The sequence below is a fragment of the Spodoptera frugiperda genome, chromosome 23, assembly GCF_023101765.2.
Source record: "Spodoptera frugiperda isolate SF20-4 chromosome 23, AGI-APGP_CSIRO_Sfru_2.0, whole genome shotgun sequence".
Taxonomy (NCBI): domain Eukaryota; kingdom Metazoa; phylum Arthropoda; class Insecta; order Lepidoptera; family Noctuidae; genus Spodoptera; species Spodoptera frugiperda.
In genome coordinates, this window is record NC_064234.1 from 7,924,587 (window position 1) to 7,938,251 (window position 13,665).

Sequence of the window (13,665 nt, forward strand, 5' to 3'; positions counted from 1 at the left end):
ATAGTAGGTAATGATTCCTTAGTGTGAAATAATTAAAACAATCGGAATAGAGAGATTATCTGGTAAGAGCGATAAGGACTGTTGTTGCGTCGTTCAAGCAGTTTCGACGCGAGAGCTCCTCAGTGCGCTTCTAGTGTATGGTTGTGGTGCGCGTTATAATTGATATTTTGAAAATTGCCTACTAACACTAATAATACATATCGTCATACAATGGTCCTGTGTCCACCGTTCAGATTGAGCTCACGAGCAAGATACAAGTTAACCGTACCCGTTAAGGACGATGGGATCGGTCGCCGTGAAACTATCTACGTAAGTGAAACAATTGAGCAATCCATAAATCTGTGCAATCATAATAAGTGAGTACCGTACGTATATTCTCCCAGTGGGTAGAGTATTCTGATATTACATGTTAATGCTTTTCATTGGTTACGTTGTAAGTACCTTGTGCCAGAATATCCCCACGGTCATCATCTATTACTTTACACTATAATACACCTACTTATAAATGCAGTCCGCAGCACTGTACTGCAGGGTATAGGTACCAATTTTTAAAGCATAGCTATTTGATTTTACTTTATTGATATCTAAATTATTAATAATAGGACCAATAAATAGTTATCTAACTGGCGAAAAGTGCAATAAACACATCGGCCTACATTTTCGGGGAAAAACCAGCGTGGCGTTACAGTCAATTTAAGTATAATGTATTTCCCTACTTAAGTTTTCTGACTTTGCTTCCTCCGAGCACCTACCACTGATTTGTGTCTGCACCACCCAAGGGTTTAGCTGGTAGATGCCCACGGCATTGAGTCCACCTTGTGTACACATGTTTGTGCATAAAGAGATAACATAAATAAATGTATGTATGTGCATAATAACAGTTTTATTATATGATTAAGTAAAAAAAGTTTTATAGTAAAATATTCAAGGTACATTTTTTGTTTATCAGAATGCCATCTTGAATAACTAAAAATCAATCGAATATTTGATAAAGGTTATTATGATAACTTATTACAATCACAGCAGATAGCAATCGCGAAATGTAATGAGGGATTAACTTTTTAATTTAAAAACGGTTTCTTTGTTTTGTAATTGAAACGAAATGTAAGACTATTGTTAAATCTTAGATAGGTAAATAGGTATACCTGACTAAAGAAAAATATTTACATGATTTTTTATTAGAGCATAATCACGTGTGGGGTTATAGGTATGTAGATAAGAACAGATAAATTCTTTAAAAAAAGGCAACGTCACGCCTTTTAGCCCCGAAGGGGTAGGCAGAGGTGCTCATTACGACACTTATTGCCGTTATACAATGTACACCCACTTTTCACCATTTGTGTTATAAGTCCCATATAATAGGAGGTAAGCCTATTGCCATATACTGGGCACAATTCCAGACTCCGTGCTACTACTGAGAAATTTTCGAAAAACCGAAAACACTCCAGTAATACTTTGCCCGACCCAGGAATCTTTCCTTCTTTCAAAATATTTCTAATAAGTATGAAGTTTACAACTTTAACATGCCTGGACTCCATTCCATTGTTTGTCGAATACCAAAGATACGAGGGCGGGTCAATAAGTCCGTGACTTTTTGAATAAAATACAGGATTTCGGATATTTTTTAATTTTATTTTTCAACATACTCTCCTTGGAGATCCACACACTCTGTCCAAAGATTCTCCTATTTTTTTATCCCTTCCAAAAATATGATTTCTCGAAGTCATCAAAATGAGCATTAGTTTGTGAAATGATTTCATATTTGGACTCAAATCTCTTTCCACCAAGCCACTTCTTTAAGTTTGGTAACAGGAAATAGTCACTTGGGGCTAAATCCGGAGAATAGGGTGGATGAGGTAGCAGTCCATAGCCCAATTCTTGAATTTTCGACAATAAAACTGCACAAGTGTGCACCCTTGCATTGTCCTGTGAAAGCGAACTTTCTTCTTGATCAAATGCGGTCTTTTTTTAAAAAAAATCACATTAAATTGACCCAATAAGTTGTCAAAATATTCACCATTTATTGTTTTACCCTTTTGAAGGTAGTCCACATGGATAATGCCGCGTGCATCCCAAAAAACGGTCGCCATGACTTTATTGGCTGACAAACCCACCTTGGCCTTCTTTGGGGCCGATTCACCCCGAGAAACCCACTGTTTTGGGTGGTGGTGTGTTGTAGTGGATCCATGTTTTGTCCACGGTTATGAAACGATGCAAAAACTCGTCCATATTACGGTTGAACAACGCCAAACACGCTTGCGAAGTTGTCACACGTTTGCGTTTGTGGTCGATTGTGAGCAATCGCGGCACCCATCTTGCGGAATGCTTTCTCATACCCAAGTGATTATTTAAAATTGTAACCACTGAGCCATATGAGATGCCTATGGCTTCCACAATCTCTCTCACTATCAATCTCCGATCGGCCAACACCAATTTGTGGATTTTTTCAATGATTTCGGGTGTAGAGACGTCAATTGGGCGTCCAGAACGTTCAGCAACTTCCGTGCTCCTTAGGCCACAACGGAATACTGTGAACCACTTTTTTACCATTGAAATTGATGGTCCAGAGTCCCCGTAATATTTATCAAGCTTAGCCTTGGTTTGCGTGATGGTTTTTTTTCTCAAAAAATAATGCTTAATGAGCACACGAAAATCACTTCTTTCCATTTTCTTTAAATTACGCGGTAGTCTGCTCAATCAATGGCTCTCAAAGACAAACCTAAAGCCGCAGCTTCTTCAAATTTTGCCAGAAGTCAACTGATAGATGCCTGTTCACAGGAGCAGTGTTGCCTTTTTAATTAAATAACAAGAAATAAAAAAAGTCACGGACTTATTGACCCGCCCTGGTATTAGACAAACAATGAACTAGGTAGTAAAATAATGAAGTTCAACTAACAAATTTACTTTTAATGAAGACGCACTACTTCTGCCCTGGTTTCATATAAGTACTTATGTTGTATCCTTCTCCTTACTTTGATTTCCTCAATGAGTTTGGCTTTAAATTCCGTACTCTGAATGATATTATAACAGCTATGATTTGGGTTGTACTATAGTTTTAACATTAAATAATTATTGAGGTTTTATTGGATTGTCGAATTGTATACATTGAGATGGGTTTCAAGAGTAGGTTAGCGCCCAGATCAGTCCAACGTACCGGGCTGCGACCACGAGGTTTTTCCCCATCCACTTTTCCAATCACAATGAATCTTTCTAGGTTATAGTATACCTCTATTGTTTTATATGTTACAGCCAAAGTAATAAATCTTGATTTTATATATACTGTCTAGCCATTATATATAACGTTTACTCAATTTAGAGAAAGTGATAAATGACACAAAATTAATCACATTAACTATCAATTTTATATAAATACTATCTTCGAAGACTTGGATAATGTAATAAAACGAGTAGCATGCAAGCAAAAATGCAGCATGCAGCAGGCAGAGTTTCTGCACTAAGGCGCGAAAATCGCGAAGGCGCGTAGGAGCGAGGCGGCCCGGCCCCACGCGTGCTATGCTAATCGTCGCACACGGCTTTCGCTCACCACCGCAGCTTCGGTTTGTTGGCCGACTGCGCCGGCCAGCCTGAGACACGGTGGCTCACTAATAGCCTCCTGCTCCTCAGCCCGCCGGCCGCCTCGCTCCTAAGCGCCTTCGCGATTTTAAGTAACACTTTAGGGGTAGGACAAACAAGACTACGTGGAGTCGGTTTTGTAGCAATTCGGTTCTGTCACTAACTTTAGTAACTTTTGTTGAACAGCATATGAAATTTTTAAACAACATTGTTATTTAATTGTTACAGAAACTATAGCAAATACATAGTTTGATCGGAATTATGTATAGGGCACTACAAGTTCATTCATTATTCATTCATTGATTTCAAATCATACAAACGTGTCACAACACTACAGGGATCACTCGCTAATATTACGAAACATTTCTTCTATCTGATCGCCTAGTACCTGTCTACCTAATTTAGAATCACGCGGCGGCGCGATTTGAAAAATTCATAACTTGGTACCATGAAAACATGAGTTTAAGTGTGGGAGAGCCATGCTTCGGCACGAATGGGCCGGCTCGACCGGAGTGATACCACGGCCTCACAGAAAACCGACGTGAAACAACGCTTGCGTTGTGTTTCGTTATACAATAGACCCTTTATCGATCAAATATCGCTATCGATATTTTTATTTAGAGTTTATTGTTTTTTATATGATATCATATTAAACGAAATAAGATTTACAAATATAGTTAATTTTGTCATGAATAAACGATATTTCGACATGAAAATAAAACTAAAAGAAAGTATTTTCTAAATCACAAATTTATTTGAATATCAATTATCATTAACGACTATTTGAGTAACGACTGTATGAAAATTTAAAACATCAATATAACATTCAAAATAAATATATTTTTGTTTGATAAGTAATTTGTTTCGTAGTAATCGTTTTTAAGAAAATCGATTAAACAACACCCTCACACACGCTACTTGGACATCCCTTTTTGGTTACTTCGTGAATATCGGCAATTTCGTGCTTATTCGGCAATACTCGGCACTCGGTTATATATGTCTCTGTCACACGTTAGCATTGGCGTCGTGTTAGTGTCACTATCCCTGTCTTAAGTACAGTCGGTTACAAAACTTTTCGTATATTTCGTTATTACTGTTGTTAATTTTTATTGTTAAGTTTTTATGTATTTTGTTAGTTTTTTTTTAGTGTTTAAGTTTGTTTAGTTTAACATTTGGTTTATTTGTACTTCGTCAATGATTGGGGAATTTTTATTAGTACATTAGGTTTCTAAAAAATAATATTGCAGTAATAATTTTCTTCACGAATGTACCTGCGCGAAAGTTCGCAAAATCTAACTTCAGACGCGCCATTACGTTGACGGTACTGTACCGCCCCGCTCCGCACCGCCCCGCTCCGCACCGCGCTGCTCCGCACCGCCCCGCTGTCCTCCGCACAGCACCGCCAGCTGTCCTCCGCACAGCACCGCCAGTTGTCCTCCGCACCGCATCGTCTCGCTATATTTTGTATGAATATCCGCTCAGCTCTGCTCCGCCCCGCTCATGCTGTTTCCATTGAAGCGGTGCGGAGATTTAGAGCGTAGTGATTGGTCAATTCGTGCACCGCTAAGCTCCTCTCCGCCCCGCTCCGCGTCAATGGAAACGCGGCCTTACACGGGTATAGCACATAGTTCGTAACTTCATTTGTCGTAGCACGTAGCACATTGCTACGTACAATCTGTACCGTAGCGCAGTCTGGTCTGTAGGTCAACTGGTGACGGCCTACGCTATAGTAGCTTAGTGGTAGTAATTTGTTAGCGCTAGCTATGCAATATACAGGATGATTTGTTATTAGAACAAAACCTTGTATGGGGTATGGGGTATAGAACAGATCATTTCAAACATTTTTGTCAAACAAAAGGACAGGAAATGAATAGTTAATAAAATGTTTTACTTTTTTAAATATGAGCCTCTAGCATGGCTTGAAACTAGTCGAGTTCCTCGTCAATCAAAAACGTGAGTAAGCCGATAACATAATAATTAATTTAGTATGCCTCACGAAAGTTACAATAAGACTTCTCTTGCTTTGGGTGAGGCGAGAGAGAGTGTCAGACTCCTACTGACTAAAAAAAAATTAAGAGTAATGAGAGTAAATGGATTACTCTATCATTTACTTTTGTCATTGTCTATAGATTTTTCCCTTGGAATACCAATCGCTTCACTGAGTCTTCATTGCGCATAATGTAATTTAATATTTTAAATGTTCTTACTGGTACAATCGAAGGAAGTCTTGTCTCTTTAGGTACATTGGTTCAAGTCCAGTCTTGCTCATTCTCAGTCGGTAAGTCCCCTCTTTGAGGAGTGGCTAGACAGGCGCCATGGCGTCCTCACCTACCGCCTGACACAGGTGCTTACCGGACATGGGAGTTTCGGTAGGTTCCTGTTTCTGATTGGGCGGGAGGAAACGCCCGGGTGTCATCACTGCGGAGGACTCGGTGGAACATACTGTTGCGGTCTGCCCTGCGTGGACTGAGCACCGCCGTGTCCTCAGTGATATGGTCGGCGACGGCGACCTCTCGCGTCTGGCCCTGGTACAAGCCATGGTGCGGAGCGAGGAGGACTGGGATGCCGTCTCCTCCTTTTGCGAAGCAGTCATGCCAGCTAAGGAGGAGGCGGGGCGCGTGAGGGAACGAACCTCACGCCCCAGCCGTCGCGAGAGACACTGCGAACGAACGACGAGTAAGGGTAGCTCGCCGCCCGACCAGATCCAGACCCGTGCGTGCGGCGCGTCGCGTTCCGCGCGCACCTCAAAGAGCCATTAGACCACCACAGATGGGGCCCAGTAGGGCTGATGCCTGACCCGGAGCTGCGGACTACCTAGCGGGTTTACCGGGGCTCCGGGTCGAAAAGCAGGAGAAGGAACGGGGTGGTTTTTAATCAGTAAGAGTCTGACACTCCCTCTCGCCTCGTCCAAGGCGAGAGAAGTCATTGGATGATTCCCCCCTCAAAAAAAAGCTCATTCTCAGTAGTCGTCTCCAGCACCATATTTCCCACGCGTCTATTGGTATCTTTAAAGAATCGTCTATAACTCGCTCTTAAAGAAAAGAAACGAAATCCCTACTTAAGAAAATAAAATAAACATGTTTATTTTATTTATGAAGTATTATTAGCAGGTGCACCTGCTAATAATACTTCTGTGAAAAAACCATGATGATTACGTTATTGCTCAGTTAATGCAGTCGCCGGGTGTCAACAGTAAACTGAAAATGCACCCGTTGCAGGAAAAAATATAGTTTGACCTGTGTGTTAATATAAAATAATTCAATCTTACAGATGCTACCTGACTATCCTGCTGTACCGGCTGATAAAGAAAATGAAAGTGAAGAAGAAGAAAACCTTAGTAATGAAAGCACAAGTAATGGAATGCGCGCTAGTAGAGAATCTGGTAATAGAATGCGCCTTAGTAGAGAATCTGATACTAATTCCGTAGACGATCCTAAGACTTCTATGAGTAGTGTTGGTCGCAAAACTATTTCGGAGATAGTACGTGTGAACCCAGTGGAGCGACGTGGTCAACGTAAGAACGGTGTGATCGCCTCCCACTTGCCAGTTGACGGCACACGACTTAATGACGCACAGTTACAGTATGATAAGTTTAAAAAAGATGAAAAGTAAGTAAATGCTTTGCTTGGTACTTATTTCTTCCATAATATCAAGGTATTATAATATTTCATTTACCTATTTTGTTTTTGTTTATAGATCCGCGGAACAAATAAAAAAAGCAGTTATGGCCAACGATTTCTTAAGAAACTTAATGGATGAGGGCCGACTTGCAGCAGTCGTGGAAGCGATGAATCCTCAAGAGTTCCCTGCAGGAAGTCTCATTATCAGAGAGGGGGAAAGTGGAAGCCATCTGTTTGTTTCAGCAAGCGGACAATTTGAGGCACTCAAAGGAGGACAAGTTGTAAAAACATTCGGCCCAGGAGAGGCGTTTGGTGAACTCGCAATTCTTTACAAAGCTAAACGATTTGCATCAATTCGATGTAAGTAGACATGTCATTGTTTTATGATATGTGTATTTTAATGATTGCACGTGAAGACCCTACATACCTACTTACATATTTTATCAATGTTTTTGAAAATAGGTTTAACCGAAGCAAAAGTGTGGATGTTAGAGCGACGTGTTTTCCAAAAGATCATGGTACGCAGTGGCCGACAAGAGCAAGAAGACAATTTACGTTTCCTATCATCAGTGCCGCTACTTCAGGGCATTCATCCAATCGAGCTTGGGAAAATATCCGAATTCCTTAGAAGGGTAATGTTGGTTCAAAGTGCAATGTTAGTAAGTGAATATTACCTTCACCAAACTGAAAACTAACGTGAGTATTCCGTATTTCAGGAGTTCTTTGCAGCTGGTACACCAGTAGTGCGGCAAGGTGAGCGAGGTGATAAATTTTACATAATTCGCGGCGGCACGGTGGCAGTGACAAAGCGAGAAGGTGACAGTGGTGACCAGTTAGTGGGGACTCTTGGCCGCGGGCAGTTCTTCGGCGAGCAGGCGCTGTTACGCAACGCTGTGAGGTTGGCCACAGTGACCGCACAACCACCGGGAGTGGAATGTCTTACGCTGGACCGAGTGTAAGATTTTCAATTGTGATACATACATACATTGAATTACGATTCATCGAATCATTGATGCATGGTACATGTACATGGCAACAACCTATGTACGGTGATAAAATCTACGAATTTTAATTATGAATCATCATGAAACTAGACAATTGTAAGTTGAGTCCATACAATATGGATTTGAAAGATTGCTGAAGGAATCTCGAGCTATTTACCTACTAGCAAACATATCGAGTTTGGGTTGATTGGAAGTGTTTATATCTCTCTATGACGAGGACGTATGCGTATGACTACAAACACCTTTTTAGGGTTTTCAACTATGCATCCCTAAGAGGGTTCCCTCTATCTGGCACAATTTTAATGCTCCGAAATTTATTTGGCATGACACACTTGGCAGAATCTTCTTTTAACGAATATTAATATGTCATAAAAATCATTTAATATAATTATTGTTTTGCCGAATGTTTATATGTCCGAATTTACAAAGGCATACTTTTAAGATGGTAGAATTTTATTTAGCATAATTTCTGTTGGCAATACTTAATTTTGTATAATTTCGTTTCACATAACGTTTATTTAGAGCAACGATTATTTGGAATAATTTAAGAATAATTTTATTTAAAGTTAGAGCAACGATTATTTGGAATAATTTCACTTGGCATATTAAGAAGATGGTAGAATATCATTTGGAATAATTTTATTAGGAATAATTATTGACATTTTTATAAAATGTAATCATATTCTTAACCTTAAATTAAGATATTGTCTTAAAAAGTCGATATGTTGTACTACAAAAGTTAGTGAAGTGACAGAACCGCATCGCTGCAAAATCGACTGCACGTAGTCTTGTTTGCAGGGGTAGGCCCCTAGAGCGAAATTTAAAATCCCGTAGGCGCGGAGGGGCGAGGCGGCCGCAGGCGGCTACGAGCGAGCGGTGGCGAGCGAAAGCCGTCTGCGACAATTAGCGCGGGTGGGCCCGCCGGACCCCGCAGCGCCGGAGCCGTGACAGAAACCATGCTTGCTTGCAAGCTGCATGCTTGCTTACACGCTGGATGCTTGCTTGCTTGCTGCATACTTGTTTACATGCTTGCTTGCTGCATGCTTGTTTGTTTGCATGCTTGCTTGCTTGGTGTATGCTTGTTTGCATGCTTGCTTGCATGCTTGTGTGATAGACGAGTCTTTCAATTATGGATATGAAAAGTATGCCAAAAGACGATTCTAACTGTGAACTTTCTGAGATATAATGCTTCTACTTTTTAATTATTATGGATATAAAATTTATGCCAAAAACGATTCTGACAGTGAACATTCTGCAATATGATGGTTCTACCTTTCGATTATTATGGGTATCAATTTATGCCTAAAGATAACTCTGACTTACAAAATTATGCGTTTTTAATGTATTACATATAAATGATTTTCTGCGAAATGAAGTTTCTGCCATGCGTTGTTACGCAAAATAAAATTATGACCAAACAATTCTGCTAATAAAGGTAGACCCGACTCGTTTTTTGCAGACCTTTTACGAAATATATGAACGATATAGAAGACTTGAGGCGCATTTCATATGCAACTCCGCGACCATCCCCATATAAGCCGCCAGTGTGCAAAAGTGGTAAGTAGTTGAGAGAATTAAATCATCAGCTTATTCTCGCAGAGGCATCATGAAATCACCAATTACCAACCATCACCAGTTGTGTAGTAATATATTATTTAATTTACCTATTAATTTTACCATTAATTGGTAGGTATATTTTAATGTGATTGAAATAAATTAAAATATATTTCAGAATATGACTACGTGGAATTGAAAGACTTGGAAATTGTGGGTACGTTGGGTGTGGGAGGTTTCGGACGCGTCGAGCTTGTGCAGTACAAACCAAATCAGAAGCTCACATTCGCACTAAAATGTCTCAAGAAGGTCGACATGGTGCAGCAGCAGCAACAGGAACATGCTTACAATGAGAAGAATATCATGATGTCCTGCAATAACACCTTCATTTGCAGGTACTTTACTTTCTTAATTATTCCATCTGTTTTCATCAACCTCTGAATTACTTAATTAAAACAATAAACGCTCTTTATACTTTGATTTGTGATAAAAAAATACCAAACTATAACATACATATGAAATGCAACTATCACAAGTTCATTATCTCCAGATAACTAAGTAACGCGTCAATACATTTTCGAAGTTTAAAATCAATTAATCATAACTTCTTACATTTGTCACGTAATTGTTTAATTAATCGTATCATACTCAATCCATAATTCATTGGAATTCGTGTTACTTTACAGATTGTATCGTACTTTTAAGGACTCAAAATATATATATTTCCTTATGGAGCCAGTGCTAGGCGGAGACGTGTGGACTATTCTTCAGAAACAACGTTACTTCCCTGAGAACGTGGCTCGTTTTATGATGGCGTGTGTAGTCGAAGCCTTCCAATATCTTCACTCTAAAGATATCATCTACAGGGATCTCAAACCGGAAAATTTGATGCTCGACAAACAAGGATACATTAAACTGGTACTTACCTGAATAAGTTGTTGATTACTAAGGTACATACTTATATTCTGATTCCGAAAGATTTATTGAATTTTTTTAAGGTTGACTTCGGCTTTGCTAAACGAATATCTCCGAACAGCAAAACGTGGACATTTGCTGGTACACCAGAATACGTAGCTCCCGAAATTGTGTTAAATAAGGTTAGTGGGAACCTTATTATTGTCAGAATGATAAAACATACACACGTTTGTTCGCAGATCACGTAATTCTGATACTTTCTATACAGGGTCATGACCGGGCTGTGGATTGTTGGGCGTTAGGGGTGCTGGTTCACGAGCTGCTAGTCGGCAGACCTCCATTCCGAGCCCCAGGAGGTGATCACATGAAGACTTACACGCTGATCCTACGCGGCATCGAACCAGTAACATTCCACCAACGAGTCCCGAAGTCAGCACAGCATCTCATTCGCAAACTGTGCCGCGCTGTGCCTGCTGAACGACTCGGGTATCTCAAAAACGGAATAGCTGACATTAAAACTCACAAGTACGTTCAAGGCTAAATATTTTTAGAGCAACGTCATTAACAGTCCAAATGTGTCATATTATGTATATTGAATTTAAAAAACTTAATAAATTCGTTCTGCGTCAGTTTAACATATCTATGATAGCATACTTGGTACCTGCTATACCAAGTAGGTATTTAATTTATCTTTAAAAGTTTTCAGTTCAGATTTGTTTAGAATAATATACTGTTTATCTTTATAACATTGTACTGGAATATAAAATCTGTTAAAAAGCTTTTTTAAATTGTATTTTCTTTATACAGGTGGTTCTTGGGCTTCGATTGGGACGGACTCGTGGAACGTCGACTCAAAGCTCCTCTGGTGCCACACGTATCCAATGATTTGGACCGCAGAAACTTCGAGGAGTACCCTAAGGACAAGATGCCACCAGACGAAACATCAGGATGGGATTTGGATTTCTGAACAAATAATGCATCATGCATGTAACCGCAGTGCCTTAATTGTACCTAGGTGCAATATTTTTATAGATTTTAATCATGACAGTATATGTTACAATAATCATATATTTAAAAATTATACTTAGCTTCAGTATTGGACTCGACTTCAGTATTGGAGTCGACGTCCTCGCGGCACCAGGTGATGGGCAAGGTCGGCAAGGTCATCCAACAGTTACCTATTAGAAAATATTTAAAAAATTCTAAGTCGTACTTATACTTTTTAAATTACAGTGACAGATGTGTTATTCACGCAAAAGTACACCCTTTGCCAGTCTTTTGACTGTTGTTGCTACAAATCTTATTTTTTTTTTGTCTGTATTTTTGCTTACGTTATCTTGAATAGTGTATTATTGAAGCACTTAATATGAAATGATAAATGTTGGGTTGTAACGTGTAAATACTTTAGTTAAGAAAAAGGATGTAATATTTTGACGAATACTCGGAATATTTCAACTTACTTTAATTGATGCTCAACACCATATTGCATGGGAATGTGTAGTAAAATCATCGCGGATGCGGCATCGGCGCGGCGACTCGTGGCGATGCATCGGCAGCGTCATGTACACAACATACGCAACATTTTAGAATTCTTATTCAAGGCGTCAATTTTATTGAAATTTCACACTACAATTTTTTTTCAGTAGGTACAGTCACTTAAAGTATGTAAGGTAAAAATTTGAAGTAGAAAAGCATGGATTAGGTACGTACTGACCTAAATTGATAAACAAATTATATAGATATCTGAGACAATGTTGATATAATAAATACTTACAAAGAATTATTTATTGGAAAATTTAGTATTTAATGTCCACTAGTAAAATTAAAGGACGTCAGTAAAACGGTTGCTTTTTATTTTTACCGACTTCAAAAAATGGAGAATATTCCATGATCATTGATTTTTTTTTGTGTTCTTCGATTACTCCGCCAATTATTGTGGATCGATTTTCAAAATAATTTTTTTGTTCCAAAAGTTACACTCCTCCCATTTCACCATGCCAGGATCTGATGATGAAATCCTAAGGAAACCGCGCGGAAATTTTAAAATGATAGGAACAATAAATAGTGTGTGGCTAAACTTTTTCAGTATAAATGATATTTATTTTTGCAAAATTTTAAACTAGTACAATTTGATATAGGTCTGAAGTCGATCTGATGATGGAGCCGAAAAACAGTTGAGGTCTGAGGACTCCTCGAAGGTTTGCAGCAATGACTGCATGTTTTGACTTGAAATGTTTGTATTGATGAGAACTTCACACTTAGATGGAGTGTGATTGTCATTAGGGGTCTAATGATGAAGTAGCATGACAGTTAAGAGAACTCAACGATTAGCAGTAGCAACCTTGTGTTTGGGCTTGATTCATTAAAATTTTTGAGAACTTTGCACCCATGTGGGTTGTAAGTATTACGGGTCTGTATAACCTTAACATCAACAGCCCATAGCAAAATGTTTAATATACCTACTTCCAGGAATAATTTTAATATACTGAAATTAAAATTATACCATTGATGATTTCCTTCTTGATAAAATGTTATTATTTGACATTTTTATTTCTTCATGTTCAATTATTCGACGATGACGACTTTTTTATACTTTTAAAAAGCCCAATGGGTAGCTTTTTGCGTTACTATAATAATAACTGTAAGACCTACTGTGTGACCAAAAAACACACAAATACTTTGACTATGACTTTGATGTACAACATTAAGATGTAATAACAACTAAGGCGCCTGGCTTGGAAAGTCATGTAAGTATGAGTGACTGGCGTGCAGGTGAAGTTATTCTGATGGCGTGAGAGCAAGCGAAAACCTGTGGAATGAGAATAAGGTCAGTGGGGAGAATAACAGGCGACATAATATATGTGTGCCAGCCAGCAGTGCGCGCGCGCACCGCGTCGCCTTGTTTATACGAACCACTGCTACTATGCACTGCTATTTGAATGTCGAGTGCGAGCCGTAACGTGCACACTACCGACATCAGAAACAAATACCTAATACTT

The 13,665-nt window shown here is 39.1% G+C and overlaps 1 protein-coding gene across 1 annotated transcript; it reads left to right on the plus strand.

Moving 5' to 3' along the window:
* The first annotated feature begins 83 nt into the window (after nucleotides 1-83).
* LOC118267167 (cGMP-dependent protein kinase, isozyme 1) lies at nucleotides 84-12,507 on the plus strand. Its single transcript, XM_050703187.1, has 11 exons — nucleotides 84-309; nucleotides 6,844-7,181; nucleotides 7,270-7,553; nucleotides 7,656-7,825; nucleotides 7,910-8,148; nucleotides 9,657-9,754; nucleotides 9,930-10,146; nucleotides 10,438-10,669; nucleotides 10,750-10,848; nucleotides 10,935-11,191; nucleotides 11,474-12,507. Exons 1-11 carry the CDS (start codon nucleotides 211-213, stop codon nucleotides 11,631-11,633), a joined length of 2,193 nt encoding a protein of 730 aa, XP_050559144.1. The 5' UTR covers nucleotides 84-210; the 3' UTR covers nucleotides 11,634-12,507.
* The last annotated feature ends 1,158 nt before the right edge of the window (nucleotides 12,508-13,665 follow it).